Below are 18,418 nucleotides of genomic sequence, written 5' to 3'. Positions count from 1 at the left end.
TGATTCTCTGGATAGAAAACAATTCACATCAAGCATCAAAGGTCATAAACAAATGTTTATTTTTCATATAGGACAATAGAGTATAAATAAGAACACCGCATAGAAACAGAAACTTTACAAAAAGAGAAATAACGTTTCAGATTCTTTTCATTAAAGAGTCGATAACTTGCACCTCAAATGCAACAGATGTCCAATAAATACACATATGTCTTTGCCCATTATCTACAAAATAAAGGTCTGTGCTGGTACTGAACGTGATTATGGAAATTTTAGCCGGAAGGCAAGTGAAGGAAACGTAAAGGAAAAACGTGCAAAACAGAATGAAGTCAGCAACAATAAACAAAAACTAAAGAACACAACAGATCCCTGAACCTCCAGACTCAAGACACGTTGACTGCCTGACCAGCTCTGATTAAAGGGCCCATCTGTAAGGTTTCTTCCTGGGGGGGCCTTTGTCTTTGTCATCTGTAAAGGTAACACCCTGTCGGAGCAGCGCCACATCTTATTGGATGCTACAGTGACGAGAACATCCGTGGCTAGCTGGCTAGCAGGCTAGCATTGTTGTAAAGATAAACAAAAATGATTTGATACTGAACTGGCAATGCTAATGCTAATGCTAGCTATGTAGCAATAGTGACATTTACAAGTAGCTTTTTTTTTTTTTTTTTTTTTAACTTACTCGCAGGGTGCTACTCTATATACTGTATATCAAAGAACCGTGATTGGTGGAAGCGACAGTTTTGGCGGTTTCCACTAAGTGCTATGAAACATTCAAGGACCCCTCCCTCTGTGACATCAGCCTGGCGAAGGATGGGTCGGAAAAATTAGAGAAGGTCAAATGAAGTGGAGTGAAAGTGCCAAGCACCAGCTGGGAGGCAGGTTGAAGAGGTGAACCGGTTCGCACACCGGTTAGTAACCGTAACCCTGGTGATAGCCGTCCTGGTAGCCGTGTTCATATCCGTGTTGGTGGTAGCCGTAGCCGCCGTACTCGTCCTCAGGGCAGCGCATACCGAGCGACTGCTGGATGGCCATTTCCTGTCTGCGCAGCTGCATGGAATCCACCAGGTCATAGATGATGGCCATGGACCACATCGGCGAAGGGTACCAGGACTTGACGTTGCCGTCCTTCCCCACCAGTAGCATGGAGAAGTACTCCGGGCTGACCTGGAAGTAGTTCCTCATGTCCTTCACCAGCGTGGCCGACAGCCCTTCGCGCTCCACTATGGCGCTGCCTGGATGGAGCAGAGGTCGGAGTTAGGACTGAAGTATTTCACACTCAAGTTTAGGTTTCCTCCACAGACCTGTTTGACATTTACTGTATCTCATCACGCTGAGCTTAAATGCCAAAAAGCAGAATAACCTCAGACCCCCAACAGCAGCTCTGCTTTCTGCAGTCTCACACAAGCCTGCCTCCAATTTCTTCTACTCTTTTCTCTCCCCGTTTGTCGCTGTAATACCCACCAGGTCACGTTACACCGTCTTTGTTAGGAAAGATATTTCTGGTTCCTCTGGAATGAAGATTTGTTGGGCTGAATTCCTGATCAAAGGTGGGATTCAGACACAGCGGCCTTATGGGGGACTGGACTCATAATGAGCAGCTTCCTGTCAGAGGATCCCATTGGTGGTCTGACAGCAGCATATAGTGGTCTTAGTGATTAGACACAGTGTTGTTTATATGCAGAGTCCTCGTTGGGGAGGGCTGAGGTTGAGCTGCGGGTCATCAAGGGTATAACAGGAATGTGACACAGGAGAGCGTGTGACATTCCATACCGTTTCTATTATCTAAGTCCTCTGTGTTGGTTTATCATCTATTTTAACCCAAAACACCAAGTTTCACTCACCTGAACCATTTTTATACAATTACTTATCTGTCAAACACTTTTATCTCCTCACAGTCAGGGACGGCAGTGCAGTCAAGTATTAAATAACACATCTATTAAATAAGTGCCAGTTAGTCATGTTGAGGTTCCAGGAGAGATGTGGGAGGATTTCTCAAAAACAGAGAAGGCCCCCCTTCTGATGGAATTTGGGAGCTTGTGCCACCATCTGGGAGCTACAGACGAGAGCCAGCCACGTTGGCAGCGATGGTGACGCCAGACGAGCGGCCGTGCGGTTGTTCGGGTCGTCACCTGTCGTCGGCCTAAATGAAGCTACTGTGTTTGTTCTTACCATTGATCGGATACAGCTCCAAGACTCCGCCCATATCAGGCGGCTCCGTGCCGACCAACTTCAGGATGGCGATGTGCCTCAGACCTACGTCGCCATGGCAACGACAGACACATGAAAGAGAGAGAGAGAAGCAGATATCGTAGTGAAAAACTGAAGAACATTGTGTCTGTAACATGCTGACCAACTGTTCTCTATCAGTCCGTCCATCTGCTGATCCGTTTGTTTATTATCGGAGGTAAAGGGAGGAGACCGTCCTGCCAAAAGGCCCGTTTCCTCTGAAGCGAGAAAAGCCACATTGCACACAGGAGAAGGCTTTATGTTATCAGAGCCAAATCCTGAATACCAGGATCAGACCCCTCAGGCCTTTGTCTGGGCCGAGGGGTGGGGGGGTGCAGCCCTGAGTGCCAACCGGCCCAAGAGCAACACATGAGGGGTAAAAAAGTCCTCATGGACCCTCAGGACCACAAACCTCCCCAAAGGCAGCTGACCCGTCTGGAAAAGCTGTCTGCAGGCTGAAGAAAGCCAGGTTTCATGGTCAGACCTCACATTTACATTACACACCAGCTATTTGCCAAGGACAAGTCTGAGAACACAACAACAACAACTCCCATGTTCCACCTGACACAAAGGCCACAGGGCTAAAAGTCACCTTCAAGCCTTCGTAAATATATTTATATTTTAGGACCTTATTTTCTCATATTTATTAGAGAAGGAGCAAGTCATTTGGGTAATATTTTACAGCTTGTCAAAGCAACAGTTTGTGGTCAAAGGTTATTAATAATCTTTAAAGAATTGGCTGTCAATGATTATTAGTGTTAAGAAAGCCAGACTCTCTATCTGAAAGCCAGATCAGAGTGCAGCTGTAGGATAAGTGGAAATAAATAAAGTCTGAATGTCTCTTTCATTTCTTCTTGAGCTGTTTCTCATAAGAAAACTACAAAAAGCCGTCTAATAAATGTGACAAATATATTTAACGAAGGCATTTTGAGAGAGCAGTCAGAGCCAGAGAGAAATTGCAGAGAGGTTGAATTCGTATAAACAAGCCAAGAACACAAGGCCGAAGCCGGAGGAGAGTCCAGACGACGGCATTTATTTGGTCTGACTGAGAAGTGAAGAGCTCTTTAACGCTAACACTCTTAGTTTTACACAAGCCTGTCAGACACGCCAGGATGTTGAGTTTTTGCATGGTTTAGATAAACATGTCTCTTTTGAAATGCACAGTAATAACATTTAAGTAAGTGTGGAAAAGTTGAGGAACAGGCCGCCGCCAGGGAGCGAAAAGGGCTCGTGAGGGAACCGAACAGCTCTCTGCCAATTCAGTCATCTGGCATCTCTCTGCACACACACACACACACACACACACACACACACGCACACACGCTGATCATATTGGGAGCGTTTCAGTAAACAAAAACAGCTAAGACTTCGGTCGGCAGCTGACAGGACGGACACGTGTCTGGGTAAAGTTAAGGTCGCAGCGGGATATCAGGAATCTGGTTGAGGAGCACTGAGAAAACATCATGAGGAAGGATTTGATTTATTTCAGACACATTCCTGCAAAATGGGAGTCATCTGCTAAAATGATTGAAGACTTTTTCAGTGGGCTGAACATCTCCTTTCAGATTCTGCAGGTCTTTCCTGTTTGTTTGTTTCGGGCTGCAGGAACAGGAGAGACCGAGGCCAGACTCTGCACATTTATCGGCACCGTTCACTCAAATTCAACAAAAACATTTTGAAATTCAGCTTCACTGTCCAACCATCAGTGTCGATTAAAGCAGTGAATTCTCCAAACAGCCAATCAGAAGAGAGGATCTGCTCTCCCTTTGTGATCTATAAAATATTTCATGATAAAAAGTCATATTTCATTTTTACGGTGATTGATTACGAATTGAATTGTGTTTTTTTTCCACTCTGTAGCTTCACTGTTTGTTCACGGCTCGTGACTGCTGCACCGTCAGACTCAGCTGATGGTCGCTAGCAGCCAAAGAGCTGGTGGAGACCAAACACAGAGCTAAAAGAGAGTCGAACATAACTCGAAATAAGAGCTGGTGTTGCTCTGCATCAACTGTTTGCCTGACAATAAAGGAACATGCCCCTTTAAAGTCCCTTTTCTGAGCTGAGGGAGGACAGTTGGTTATCTTCAGAGCGACTCAGTTTGTGTTTGATTTCTGCTGACTCACCCAGGTTGCAGGCCTGGCTGGTCAGAGCGTAGAGCTGCTGCTGATAGGCCCACTCCTCGTCATTGGGGGCGGAGATGATGAACAGGCGACGTCTCCATCGGAACCTGGAATCACAGAACATTTTGTCCTGAATGTAAATGCCACTTTGGCACAGCGGCGCTAAAACAAGGAGTTAGTTTGTTTTATTGCCACCATACTATTACGCTGAGCGGGCTCACAGTCCCGCGCTACGGTCCAAAACCTGCCAGATCTGGAGCTGGAAAACAGGTTTCCATGGAAACAAAAGACATCTCAGAAAAATATGTGACTGCAATGATTCAGCCTTGAGGAATGGAAGGGTTTTGTGTTACTTATAATATCCTTGGAGCACACACAAACAAGGCGGCTGCAATCTGCCGAACGCTGCTCATAACGGCCATAAATTGTGGTCCGGGTGATTACTGGGCAGAGCTGCAGATGTTTGATGGAAGCAGGAACAGTCTGTCAGGACCACCCAATAATTCTGACAAGCAGTACAGCAGAAAAAAATGGAATATCTGTAATTCAAAGCCCTGCAGTTTTTCAGTCCAGCAGCTTTATTAAACAGCTATATTGTGGTTTTAAGAACTAAAAAAACCTCAGCGTAGTTTTTCGTCTCCTCTCTCATGGTCGAGCTGCACAATGTGCAAAAAAAAGATATTGTGATGATGATGGCAGATACTGCAGCTGCGATGTGCCATTCTAATTTTAGTTGGAATAATTAAAAGATTCTTGTTAATGTTGGGCGAATCGGATTTAGAGATGAGGATCCCAATTGTTATGGAGCTGGGATATCCAAATTGCAGCTCCATCAGTTTGGATAATGTTTGTGATTATTTTTCCATTAATAGTGAAAACTTATTATATGAGACCTTTTAAAAGAGGCTTTTGAAAAGCGCCTTAAGCTTTCAGGATGTCATCAGGTCAAATTTTGGTCTTTTGTGTTCGGTGTGTGTTCAGTGTTCGGCTCATGCCTGAAGCCCCGCAGGATCTCTGAGATGAGGTGGAACACGAACCAAACAGGATTAAACGCCTGCAGGGGTGAAACATGTTGGTGTCCGCACACTTTTGGCCACAGAGCGTGTTTGATTCTAACCTGGAGAGGAAATTCTCCAACGATCTGGGCTTGTCCTCCTTCTTACAGGCGACCCCGTCTCTCTTCTGCTGCTCCATCTCTCGGATGCGGGAGGAGAAGGTGTCGATGTAGTCAAACACGGCTTTCATGGCGATCGGCACCTCGTAGGATTGCTGCCAAAAGAGAACCAACAAGAACCGACTGCTGATTGAACATCTGGTGAAGCTGCAGAATAAACAGCTCGAAACAACGAGGAAGCTGTGTCCAACCAAGCGATGTGTTGGATGGTGTCTGTGGGTGTGGTGCCACGTTTGATTCGTCTGTAATAACTTCTGGGAAGATGCAGCACAGCGGCGTCCTGTTTCAATTTAGGAATTGCAAAAGAAATCTCAGCATGAATGTCGAACAAATGCAAGAAAATGTACCACAGCCACATACACACTCTCACACCTTCCTCGGGGTTTGCTGAATCTGCTGCTCAGCCTTTTCACACCTCCCTCCGCTGCCCTTTTCTGTCTCGTACCCACACCCACATCCTCGTACGCTCACAGACTACCCTGTCTCTGCCTCTGTCAGCAGAGAGGCGAACACTGGCCTCTTTGATGAATCTGTCCAAAAACAGCCTGCCGATTTACCCTGCCAAGCACACACACACACAGGTGTCGGGCGAATGTCATGTCAAGTGAATTAAAACAGTGTTTTAGTGAAGCAGCATGTTTGCAGAATGAGGACAGGTCAGTTCACCTTCAAAGAGAAAGAGCATGAAAGTGTTGGGCAGAAAAACAGCAGCAGGAGGAAAATATGTTTGAAAGCCTGCAAAAACATCCAACCACCATTAGACGTCTTTCACAACCTGTATCCATGAAATGTGTTGAAAGGTGGGAAGGAAGGAAGGAAGGAAGAGGGGGAGGGAGAAGGAAGTTGGCCTTTTGGCTGCATGTTGGTGCTTCGAGCCTAAAGCTGTCGGGGCAGCAGTTTCAGAACAGGTTTTTTATCTGGTGCTGATGATTTCATGTTATATTCATTTATTCATATATATGAAAGACTCCAGAAAGTCCCGTGTAAAGAGTCATACTGGGCTAATGTGGCTAAGAATGAGCTGGTCACCTAAAACTTGCTGAACACTTCATTGTTGTGAAGTGGAGTCTGTCCAAGCCTCTCGGTCTTTACCTTGACTCTCATGTCGGTGTCGGTGAGGATCATGTAGAAGTCGTCGTGCGTCATGCTGAACTCCTTCCTCAGCTCTGTGATCAGATCCTGGTTCACCAGGTCCTCCTGACGAAGACCCTTCATGGGTTTGTCGTTCTCTGCAGAGAGACAGGACACAGTCTGTTAGATAGTGGCTGTTCATTCAGACCTGGACTGCCCCCCCTCTGCTTCTGCTTAGAAGGAATCTGTCGTTCATGCTAACAAATAAAAGCTGTTACAGAAACTTTAAGAAACACAACTGGCAGACAGCCTGGTGTCAAATTATGTACAATTCTGGCGAAACGTTTTCCCATCGAACCAACCCACAACAACACAAACACACAGTGAGTGTCGGGCTCAGACACATTAGCAGTAAAATGCACTTTTCCACTACAAAACCCAGAACAATGTTCCTTTGAGAAGTGTTTGAGGAGACGCTGAGGCAGAATGAAGGACAGGTCGACAAAGAGCAGCTTTTATTCTCTGAGATCTGGCAGCGTCGGATAACTTAGAAATTTACTGTAGCTGGCTTTTTTTCAGTCCGGAGCGAAAGCCTTTAATCAGCACGCCCTCCGTCCGTGCATCTGTGCAGCAGACACACAGACCGCAGGGTTGTGTGTTTTGGTGGCTGCTTCACCTCCTCTGTGATGAGTAACGTGAATGAGCAATCAGATCAGGAAAACCCCAGCAGCTTTGTGCACACAAGAAATACACAACAAACACACATATCCCCCAAACACTGCATGTTGCTGATCAAGCAGCCAATGAGGTCACAGTAAACTGAGGGAGGGGCAACACTGAAAGGGCCAGTTGTTTGTGTGCAGGATGTACACACACACACTGAACATTTGGCCGTTCAGTGGAAGAAAAGTGTAAGGAAGGTGGAGGCGGGCGACGTCACCTCGGCACTTTTTCCAGCATTCCATCTGGATAAAACGTCGCTGTCATGCGGACACACAAAGTTTTCACACGTCCCGACGTTAACAGACAAACCGAAGGCCATAAAACGTCCAGCACAGATGACACAGCAGCTCCTAAAAAAAACAGCCCGCTTCATTTCCTCCATCGACGCTGTGAAAAGGGAGATTTTCAAACACTTAAGTCATAACTGTGTGTGTGTGTGTGTGTGTGATGACGTAACTGTCCAGATAAGAGGCAGCAGATTTGCTCCCTGAGGAGGGCAGTTATATGTGACAAAGGTTAAGTTTTGGGGCAGATGTGGTGAGTGTGGAACAGCAGAGCAACGAGGGAAGGAAGGCTTCACGACTTGTTCCCTTGTTCAGGAGGTTTGTTTCTCATGATGAACTCGTCAGATTTCTTTCTGGAACAAACCGAACTCTGCTCTAAAACAGCACCTTCCCGACAGATGAGTGTTGGCAGACAAACACGCTCACACAATACGAACGCAGCTCAGACGGAGCAGAATGAGCTCCAGGTTTAATATCTAAAGCCGTTCCCAGACCAAACAACAGCTCTCTTCTTCCCGGGGAGATTAAAATGGGGAAAACTTTGTGTTCTCATAAACAATCATTCACAGAAGGAGCACGAGTCAGCAGCCCGACTGGGGAAAACGGCGGTCACTGACCCGGTGAACCTGACGGAGGAGGAGGAGTTACTCACCCAGCTGGTAGTGGTCGATTTTCATGGTGGAGTTGGTGAGGGAGCCAAAGATGGTGATGATGGAGACTTTCCTGATGGCCATCTCACACACAGACTCCAGGTACTCGTCCCTCTGCTGCACGTACATGCTGTTCTCCTCGCTGGGGGAGGTGATCATCTGAGGAGGGCGGTCATAAGGTGAGACTGCTGCGATCAGTCAGTGAAACACATGCTAACGATGCTGGCGTCGCCATCAAATAATATAAAACAGGACAGCCAGAGAAGGATTTGCTGTCTCACTGTTTTCTGGCTTTTTCTAAATGAATCAAAAATTTCCAGATGTTAAAATGTTTGGCTTCCAAAAAAAGAAAAAAGAAAACTTCCTGTGATTGGAGCATTTCCTGTTAAATGATCCAGGATGGCGACTACACATCCAGAAGTTCATCACTCTGATATTTGTTGCTTTCATTTCTGATTTATTTCAGTGGCTCAGCGTCTTATTGTGAAAAATTATTTAGTGGGACAAAGGAGACTTCTGCTGGAGCTCTTAACTTTTTAAAAAGACTGCTGGGACATTTTAGGAAATATATTGTTCGTATTCTTGCTCACATCTGCAGCTAGTTATCTTAGCTTAGCATTAAGGGCTTGAAAACACAGAGGAACAGCTAGCCTGACACATAAAAATGCTAAATCTCGCTAATTAGCATGTTGTAGTTCAGGGCTATGTGCTGTACTGTTTTGGACACCAACATCTTCATGAATGAACTTCAGATGCTGGTGTGCACACATTGTTCTCTTCAGGCTAGTTTTTCATGCTAAGCTAGGCTAACCAGCTTCTAGTCTTCTATGAAAAAGACAGACAACTCTCATCTTGCCTAGAAAGCGGAGCAGACACTGAAAGGTGGGGAGTGTGTGAACTGGGAGCTTTAATAATTCTTCTGTATCTGAGGACAAATATTTCCCTGAAACAGGACATCTGCCAGGCAGCGGAGTCAGAGGGCCTTTTATGAGCTGAGTGTTATGTCATGCTCTCACCAGCAGCCGCCTCCTGTTCTCAAAGTAGTCCAGGAAGGAGGCCAGAGATCCCCTCTGAGGGGCCGCGGGCTTCTTGGTGGGCTTCGGGTAGTCCTCTTTCTCTGGGTACTTTAACAGCTTCTTTCCGTTTTTCTTTCCCCCGATTTTGCCCTCCTTCCCCGCCTTTCCTCTCCTCTCTGCCTTCTTGGCTGCTTTGTTGTTCTTCTTCTGCTTCTTGTCGTGCTTGTTGTGCTTTCCCTTCGCCCTCTTGGTGGGACTGCTGTCGGTGAAGGTTTCCGCCTCCTCGGGATCGCCCACCGTCGGCCTGCTGGGTTCATACTTCTCCTCATATTCGTTAGTCAACACCTGCACAGATTCAGCAAGATGACTTATTAAAGGCCCCGTAAAGGTAGACCTCCATGTGGATCAGTACAGAACCTGGACCTGATTTAGAATCAAAGTCTCACAGAAAAATCCTGTGGATTCAGAAACTGAGCCTTAGAACCAGCCATCAGGACTTCCTGAACTTTGTGATGTCACATCACATAAGCAGCCATTCCCCAAGCCCCGCCCTCCTGGACAGGATATGGTTTCTTTAAGCGTTTATCTGAAACAGTCAGCCAGTCAGAAGATCCTCTCTTCTGATTGGCTGACTGAGAGAGGAGGCGGAGAACTGGACTGAGACGGTTTTTGGTTCTTAAAACAACAGAAAGCGTAAAATATGGGACCTTTAATGTAAATGCTAAACAACAGCTGTGGTGCTATAAAACAGAAATATGACATGCCGTCACCTTCTCGGCGCCGTTCTTCTTCTTGCTGGGTTTGATCTTGGAGGGTTTGTGCGTTACAGGCACCATCTTGCGGCTGTGTGGGTCTCTGCTGTCCTTGTCGGTGCGGTTGTCTCCGGCCGGGGTGGTTTTGGCCTGGTAGCGCTCCCTCTCTCTGCGGTTGTCGTAGTAACCATCGGCGGTGGTTCTGGGGGCCGGGAGCCACAGGGCCGTGGTGGGGGCTCTGGTTGGTCTCTGGGTGGTGGTGGTGGGTCTTCGTGTGGTGGTGGTGGTGGTGGTTCTCCTGGTAGTGGTTGTAGGTCTGGTTGTTGTTGTTGTGGGTCGGGTTGTAGTTGAGGTTGTCGTCGTGGTTGGCCGTGTAGTTGTTGTAGTCGTGGTTGTTGTTGTTGTTGTTGTTGTTGTTGCTGTTGTTGTTGTTGTTGTGTGTACGGGTTTCCTCAGGATCTTCTTCACTGGTTTTCTGTCTGTGGGAGTGTCCACTGCTTCACACACACAAAAGACCAACACATTTTTACACTGCTGTGTCTTCAACCTGCACTTCGTTTAATGCCCATCAGGGGGCGACTACTGGTCAGGTTGTGTTGAAGTCTATGGGAAAACGCTCTCAGTCTTCAACACAACATGATGTTCATTTTTTAAATAGTGCTCCATTTGGAGGAAAAGGGGAGGGGCTAGGGGCGGGGCTACGTTGTGATTGACAGACAATCTGGACTGAGTACAGAGCAGGTCAGATCCACCTTTTCCTCCAAATATGGTTTCTTCTGCTTTATTAAAAAAAAATTAAGATTTCTGACAAACAAATTGAGTTAACACGGAGATCAGGTTTGAGCTGCTCTGAAAAAAAAAAGGTTTGTCCAGAAATCAGGTTTCTTTAAGTTTGGACTGAAAACTCTGTTCTGTTCTGATCCATTCCAGTCTGTTCTGATGTGATCTGATGTGATCTGTTCTGTTCTGTTCTGTTCTATTCTGATCCGATCTGATCTGATCTGTTCTGATCCGATCTGATCTGATCTGATCCGATCTGATCTGTTCTGATCTGTTCTGTTCTGTTCTGATCTGATCTGTTCTGTTCTGATCCATTCTGTTCTGTTCTGTGCTGTTCTGTTCTGATCTGATCTGATCTGTTCTGTTCTGATCCGATCTGATCTGATCTGATCCGATCTGATCTGTTCTGTTCTGATCCGATCTGATCTGATCTGTTCTGTTCTGATCTGTTCTGTTCTTTTCTGATCTGATCTGTTCTGATCCATTCTGTTCTGATCCATTCTGTTCTGTTCTGTGCTGTTCTGTTCTGATCTGATCTGATCTGTTTTGATCTGTTCTGTTCTGTTCTGATCTGATCTGTTCTGTTCTGATCTGTTCTGTTCTGTTCTGATCTGTTTTGATCTGTTCTGTTCTGATCTGATCTGATCTGATCTGATCTGATCTGTTCTGATCTGTTCTGTTCTGATCTGTTCTGATCTGTTCTGTTCTGATCTGATCTGTTCTGATCTGATCTGTTCTGTTCTGTTCTGACCTGTTCTGTTCTGTTCTGATCTGATCTGTTCTGATCTGTTCTGTTCTGATCTGATCTGATCTGATCTGTTCTGTTCTGTTCTGATCTGTTTTGATCTGTTCTGTTCCGATCTGATCTGTTCTGATCTGTTCTGATCTGTTCTGTTCTGATCTGATCTGTTCTGATCTGATCTGTTCTGTTCTGATCTGTTCTGTTCTGTTCTGATCTGATCTGTTCTGTTTTGATCTGTTCTGATCTGATCCGATCTGTTCTGTTCTGTTCTGATCTGTTCTGATCTGTTCTGTTCTGTTCTGATCTGATCTGTTCTGATCTGTTCTGTTCTGATCTGATCTGATCTGATCTGTTCTGATCTGATCTGTTTTGATCTGTTCTGTTCTGATCCGATCTGTGGAGGAAACTCTGTCTCTCTGTCTCTGTGAAAAGATGTCCCCCCCTCTCACCTGTGAAGGTGCCCTCCTCCACCTGACCCTCCACCCCTGCTCCTTTACACTTCTGGACGAAGCCCTTCTGCCGGAGCTTCTCCAGCCTCCTCATGGGGGACTGGTCGATCACCTCGTAGACGGCCTCCAGCCGGACCGGGTAGGGGTACCTCTCCTCCACCTGCAGGGTCTTCTTCAGCAGCACCATCCCAAACTTCCCTGGGGGGGATCACAGCACCGATCAGGTTAGGACATGAGTGCCCCCCACCCCCATCTCACCAGCAGCCCCCCCTCACCTTTCTCCAGCTTGAGGAAGCTCATGAGTCTGGGGATGAGAGCTGTGTCCAGCGGCTCCTCCATCACCTTCCCCTCGGGGGTGATCCTCCTCACCTTGCCCCCCATCTCCCCCTCCTGGTGGAACATGACGATCTGGTGGACGTGTCTCTCGGCCAGCTCGCAGTACACGTCCGGTTTGAGGAGGGACATCATCAGTCGGTAGTAGCCGTCCGAGTCGTGAGGGGCCGAGATCACCAGGACCCGGTTCTTCCCCGCAAAGCTGGCCAGCAGGTTGGGGGACCCGGAGCTGCTGGGCATCCTGGCGACCCGGGCTCTGGCCCCCGGAGCGCCCTCATCCCGCTGCACGTCCGACACGCCCCTCCCGGCCCTGGCTGCAGCTGGAGCCCCCTCATCGGCCTGGAAGTTCCTCTTCTTATTCGGACCGAGCACCGAGATGGCCGAACCGAACCCGGGGCGCAGACGTCCCTGCTGTCTCTCCTTTCCCGGATGGACGCGCAGCGGTCGGATGCGCCGCTGCGGCTGCGCCCGCCGGACAGGAGTGTGTCTGTCGGCGTGTACCGTCCAGGTCAGCAGACATATGAGAGCAACACTGAGAACAAAAGCCCTCATCCTGGCCAGCAGTCAGATAAAACAGGGTGAACGCTGGCTGGGAGGGGGGCGGGTGGGGGGGCAGATCCAGATCCTGACGCGTCTTTAGCGCATCGGAGTCTCCAATCAATGAATTCCAGATGAGAGCGGCGCGGCGGGCTGGACTGACTGACAGGAGCCTTATTTATCTGTTTGTTTGTGTGTTTGTTTCAGAGCATGCTCCTCACTGGCTGATCTTTATTTCGCAGGCGAAGAAGAGAAGAAGTTCTAAATCCAGACCGAATCCGAGGAGATCAGGAGCGGAGATCATCTCTGACCGAAAAACTTTTCCTCAAACTCCGACAAAAATAAAAATTAAATAAAAAATAAAAAAAATCTAAAAACTCAAGCTCTTTGGCTCACCGACTGACTCTCCGGCATCGTTTTTATTCCTCGGACTCTGAAGGTCGAGCTTCTGGGAGCAGGAAGCAGAAACCCTCCCGACCGGACCAGGCCTGCGTCTGCGCAGAGAGCCGCGGCGGTGCCTCCTCTTCCCGGGTCTTCCTTGGCAGATCTGAACCTTTGGAGGCTTTCCCAGAAAGCAGTCCACACAAACCTCAGCCTCCGGACTCTTGGCGACGCGGTGGCAGTCCAGAAAGTCCCAGACCTGCGAGTTCTGGTCGGGGTTTTCCTTTTCCCCCCTCTCTCTCTCTCTCTCTCTTCACCGGAGTGCAGGAATTGAAGTTTGTGGAGAAAAAGTACGTGCACAGAAAGTTAAGCAGTTCGCCCCCCTGCTGGCCAGAACACCGGGAAGAGAAGGCACCATAATCAGCCTCAGTGTCAAGTTCCTCCTTTAAAGCCCGGAGAGAAACGCCCCCAAGCCGCCCCCTCCCCTCCATGACCTCTCCCTCAGAACATCCACTCTCAGTCCTCCTGAATGTTTATGGTGACAAAAAGCATCTTTATTGCCAAAATAAGATAATTACAGCGACAGTCTTCGGCCTTTTAAGCCAAAATCAGCGTCTTTCCATTTCCTTTTAAGAGAGTTTCCCAGTTTGTCTTGTAATTAAAGCCTAAGTAAAGAAAAGTAAACGGCTCGGTCTGAGCCACATCCACTCTGCCTGCGGAGGGAAAACCAGCAAAGCTCCTGCAGCAGAACGCCGTGAAACAAATCAACCTGTCGGCGCTGTAACGTTAAGTCCTCCAAATCAAAGCACCTGGTCCCCACGCCGTCGTGTAGGTCATGTAGGTCATCAGATCCGGCAGCATTGTGTTTATTTGTTTGAGTAGGTTTTCTTTTCCAGGCCTCCTGACCCGACGCTCACCACGATGGCCCAGCTTTTGGGATCTGAACCTCCTTCACAGTGACGTCTGTTGGACGGAGCTGGAGCTGAATGGAAATAAGATAAAGTTACTCTCACCGGCCAAGAGCAAACTGTCAACAGGAGAGGATTTGTTGGAAACATAGATGGAGGATGTTGATAGCCGGACGCTCTGCAGGGAATCTTTCAACGGTGAGCCATCGGAGTCCTGAGAGAGCGGGAAGGAAAACAGGAAAGCTGAATATTGGAGGGAAAGAGTGACGGGTTCGGTCTGCTGGAAGAAGAAATCTGTAAAGATGCTAAAACAGTTCCGTCATTTTGAACTTCAGTTTTCTATTTTAAGGGAGAACGACAAACAGCAGCTAACAAAAGGATTCTGTGAGACGGTGCTCACTGAATACATCTTTTCTTTTCTTTTCTTTTTTTTTGAGGATGGGGGGAACGGCCTGGATCGTCCTGTGAACTTCCTGATGTTAGCAGAAGAGAGCAGCTGCAGGACAGACAGCGAACGCTCATGTGAGCTGGGTTAAAGTCCAACGGTCGCTGATGGACCGTGTGGTCTGATCCAACAGAAGAACCGAAGCTCGTGAAATGATATCAGCTGTTGTGTGAATTGGACCACACAACCATCAGGCCCGATGCACACAGATGAAGATCTAGTTCAAACATTATGGCTCATGTGGTTTTCACATGCGGAGCTGAGGCCGAGCCTCCAGACCTCAGAGTCCAACCTCCAGCTGATCCAATCAGCGACAGACTCCTTCGTCTTCTGACATTTTCGATGCGAGCTCGGTGGTTCAGCAGGTGGCGGTGCGTGCTTTGGCTTCAAACCGAGTTTTGAGTGTGTATTAACGCTGGAAAAGTGACAACCGAAGTGTATTTTTGGGCGGGCAGCAGCGAAGGAAACGGCAGAGCGACCTCACAGCTGGAAGGAATCAACAGAAACTGTAAACGCTGACCAGACAGCTGCAGAGAAGGAGGGAAGTGTTAACGCTTTAAGTTTAAATCCGTCCATCAGCACATATTTAACACCGTTGGCGTGTGGCTTTGGAGGAGCTGGACTTCAGGAAAACCTCGGGACGCTTTGATTTTCCTGTTAACCCAACTCCTCAGAGTCTGCAGCCATCTGCGTCTCACATGTCGCGTTCAAAGGCCTTTCATGGGCAGTGTAACGCGTCTGAAGCTGAAATGGCTTCAGTGATGTGGCACCATTTTGACTCAAGATGTCACCAACTTGACGCCGTTTCCTGTTCAGCTCCGTCTCTGCTGTTTTGGGAGACGCTGCGTCCCTCCGCTGGGACATCCTGACCTCAACGAGTTTCTGCTGACGCGGCACGTTGGACACATCGACCTTTGACCTCTGAACTCTCCTTCTGTTTTATCAGCCTGCTGACAGATCAGTGGGAGGGAAACATTCTCACATGTGACACACATTCATGTCGACACCACGTACGTCAGTCTACATGTTTATAGGACACAACATGGACCGACCACACGAAGGTCTGTCTTTAGACCGTGTGGACCTTTAATGTCCACTTTTAGACGTTAAAGACAACAACACTATTCTCTTCATATGCAAGTCTTTGTGTTTCGTGTGTTTCAGCGGCCGTCAGCTCTGAAACTGTTGAAGCTGTAATTGCTTTTCCTGACAATATATTCAAATTATTCTCCGAAATTTCCGTCTTTAGGCTGCGCTATCTGTTTCTCAGGATGATGTTTGTGAAAAATAAATGGATTTGTTCTGTGTCTAACCTCCTGAAGCTGATTTTGAAGCTCAGTTTCTGAATGCAGAGATCAGGAAGTGTCCTTGAATGGATGTCTGCTGTCGTCCTCGACCACACCCGCCCACAAACCTTTGAGCCTCAGAGAGGGACGACCTGCTCAGAAATTAAAGGCCGGTTCTTACACGCGACCAAAATAACCTAATGACTCTCATATGTCCTGTTTCACCGGAGCTCAGCACAGCTGGAGCATGGAAGCTGTGTGACTAAGGAGGCTGATAGACGTCAGACACCAACTCTGGAGCGGAACGGCTCATATTCCTGATCCTTTGTCTCGTGCCGTCACTCGCCGTGTCCCTCCGTTGTTCTTTTCACTTCTGTTTCCTCCGTTTTAATGAGTACAATGTTTTCTTTAGCTGAGTTCACGGGTAAAAACACTGGGCAGCTTTCAGACTGCTGGGTGTGGAGCCTGATCCAGACCACAAGTGTTTTTGCTGAGACCAGAGACCCCACGCTCGTCCGCCGCTGTTGTGCACACCTTGTGCAAACAGTACAGAGGAGAGCAAAGGACTGATTTATTGTATTGCGCCTCCCCCCACTTTTTTTTTTTAACACTTTATGTTGTACAACTCCAGAGGGAGGAGGAGAAATGAGGCTGAAGGCAGAGGAATGTCTGAGTGTAAAAGAGAGAAATGTTACGTATCAGGTAAAAACCCACTCAGACTGTTGCTCACGGCCGTTTGGTTTCACTGCATATTTAAAAAAATCGAAATGGGACCACGCCTCGGATGTTCTGCAGCTCTCCGTCGGATTAAATCCTCTTCTTTAGCATCTGGATCCACATGATGTGGACAACCAGCTCAACCTGAACTATGCACACTGCTAAACTCATCAGACCTCGTTTGTTGTGGTTGCAGTGACAGTCTGGTTATATATCTTCATTTAAAAAATGAACATCATGTTGTATTTCAGACTGAGACCATAAACTCATCAGGAAAACGTTTACTGAGGAGGAGGAGGAGGGACATTTTCCCATAGACTTCAACACAAATAAATCCTTTTGCAGACCCAGATGACTGATGGCTTCATTTTTTTTGTTTAAAATGAACAAAGAAAAATGGAGTAAACCCGTTCTGGGTCTCAGTTCTCAGGTACTTTATCTTCATCAGTCGTTTAACCTTCAGTTAGATGACCCCCCCCCGTCCTGTGAGACATGTGGATGGAGTCTTTAAAGGTTTGCTCAGCTCAGTAGCCTGTAAGTGTGTCGGCCCGCTGATGTGAGCGGGTCCATATTAGGATGATTACAGTCACATGTAAACCGGAGTCAGACCGAGAGGTTGTGACTCGATTTGCCCAAAGGGCAGCTGCAGCGTGAGGTGGGGGGGTGGGGGGGCGTTCATCATGTCAATAGGGAGCCTTTCATGGGGTTGAGACATCATAGAGGACCTGTGGTGTATGAGTCAGTCCCCACATGGAGCAGTTTCCCACCTAATGACCCAAACATGTGGGACTCTCAGATCCTGCTTGTTCTGCAGAGCACAGAAATATATCATGGAAAAGCTTGTTTAGGAGCGAAGCTGAGACCTGAAGGTCCAGGAGGGGGGGGGGGGGGGGGGGTTATCTGGATGGATGAGACGGCTGTAGGCTTAGTGTGATGTCTTGCTCACATGTATAATTTCCAAATTCAATTCAGATATTCAGACTTTTCAGCATCAAATAAAGGAAATACTAAAATGACTTGTCGGGTCATTTCCATTGACTGCAGACAGAAAATATATTAGATAGACCTGAAATGTTACTCATTCATTTTGTTCAATAAGACAAGTGAAAGAATACAGATTGTGTTCTCTCTAACGCTCACAGATTAGATTTATGAGGAAACCTGTAATCCTCCTTCGCAGCTTTGGGTGGACCAAACAGAAGAGCAGCAGGTAAAGATGTTTAAACATCTTTAGGGAGGAGTCTGTGAATGTGTCCTGTTGAAAACACACATGTAGTCTTTTAATTTTTGAAATCAGCACAGTTTAGCGATGTCGAAGTGTGAAGAAGCACAAAGATAAAAATGAAACTGGGATTGTGGTAGAAGCTCTGAAGGTCTCATCAGCCTTCAGACTGGAGGATGTGATTACACAAAAATTCAGCCGTTTGCCAAATGATAGCATCAGACAGCCCAGAGCTTTATGCCAAAGTCCAGCCGGAGGGAAACGCTGATATAACAGCAGAAACAGCGTGAGTCAGTCCAGCTGCTGTGCGAGGAGGGCGGAGTCAAGGCTGCAACGAGCTGCATCCCCAAACTCAGCAGGACAAAGCACATTCCTGCATCGCATTAGTTTGGAATAAAGGCCGAAAAGGCCGAGACTGCTGCCTGATTTATCTCCAAGGAGTGTAGTAAGTCCACACTGACCTCCCCCGAAATCAGACCCATGTGAAGGTTAGTGGCTGCTCCGCTGAGGAGCCGTGGCAGTGTGGAACAGGAACGGGGATATTCACAATATATGTATCAGTTGCACCACAAGCTGAAAGTTCCTCTGATCTGTCATCACAG

At 47.5% G+C, this 18,418-nt stretch overlaps 1 protein-coding gene across 2 annotated transcripts; it reads right to left on the bottom strand.

Annotated features, from left to right (window-relative positions):
- Positions 1-37: 37 nt before the first annotated feature.
- Positions 38-13,634, bottom strand: ccdc80 (coiled-coil domain containing 80). Of its 2 annotated transcripts, none has more exons than XM_029530356.1 (10): positions 12,263-13,634; positions 11,988-12,185; positions 10,035-10,513; positions 9,265-9,609; positions 8,251-8,407; positions 6,613-6,749; positions 5,464-5,615; positions 4,350-4,453; positions 2,170-2,253; positions 38-1,232 (listed from the first exon to the last, which is right to left on the bottom strand). In XM_029530356.1, exons 1-10 carry the CDS (start codon positions 12,870-12,872, stop codon positions 910-912), a joined length of 2,589 nt encoding a protein of 862 aa, XP_029386216.1. In that variant the 5' UTR covers positions 12,873-13,634; the 3' UTR covers positions 38-909. The 2 variants fall into 2 exon arrangements, with proteins under 2 accessions (XP_029386216.1, XP_029386217.1); XM_029530357.1 differs by having other exon boundaries at positions 10,035-10,510.
- Positions 13,635-18,418: the final 4,784 nt, after the last annotated feature.

This window comes from Echeneis naucrates, chromosome 21, assembly GCF_900963305.1.
Source record: "Echeneis naucrates chromosome 21, fEcheNa1.1, whole genome shotgun sequence".
NCBI classification, from domain to species: Eukaryota; Metazoa; Chordata; class Actinopteri; order Carangiformes; family Echeneidae; genus Echeneis; species Echeneis naucrates.
This window is presented reverse-complemented; position numbering and strand designations above follow the sequence as displayed.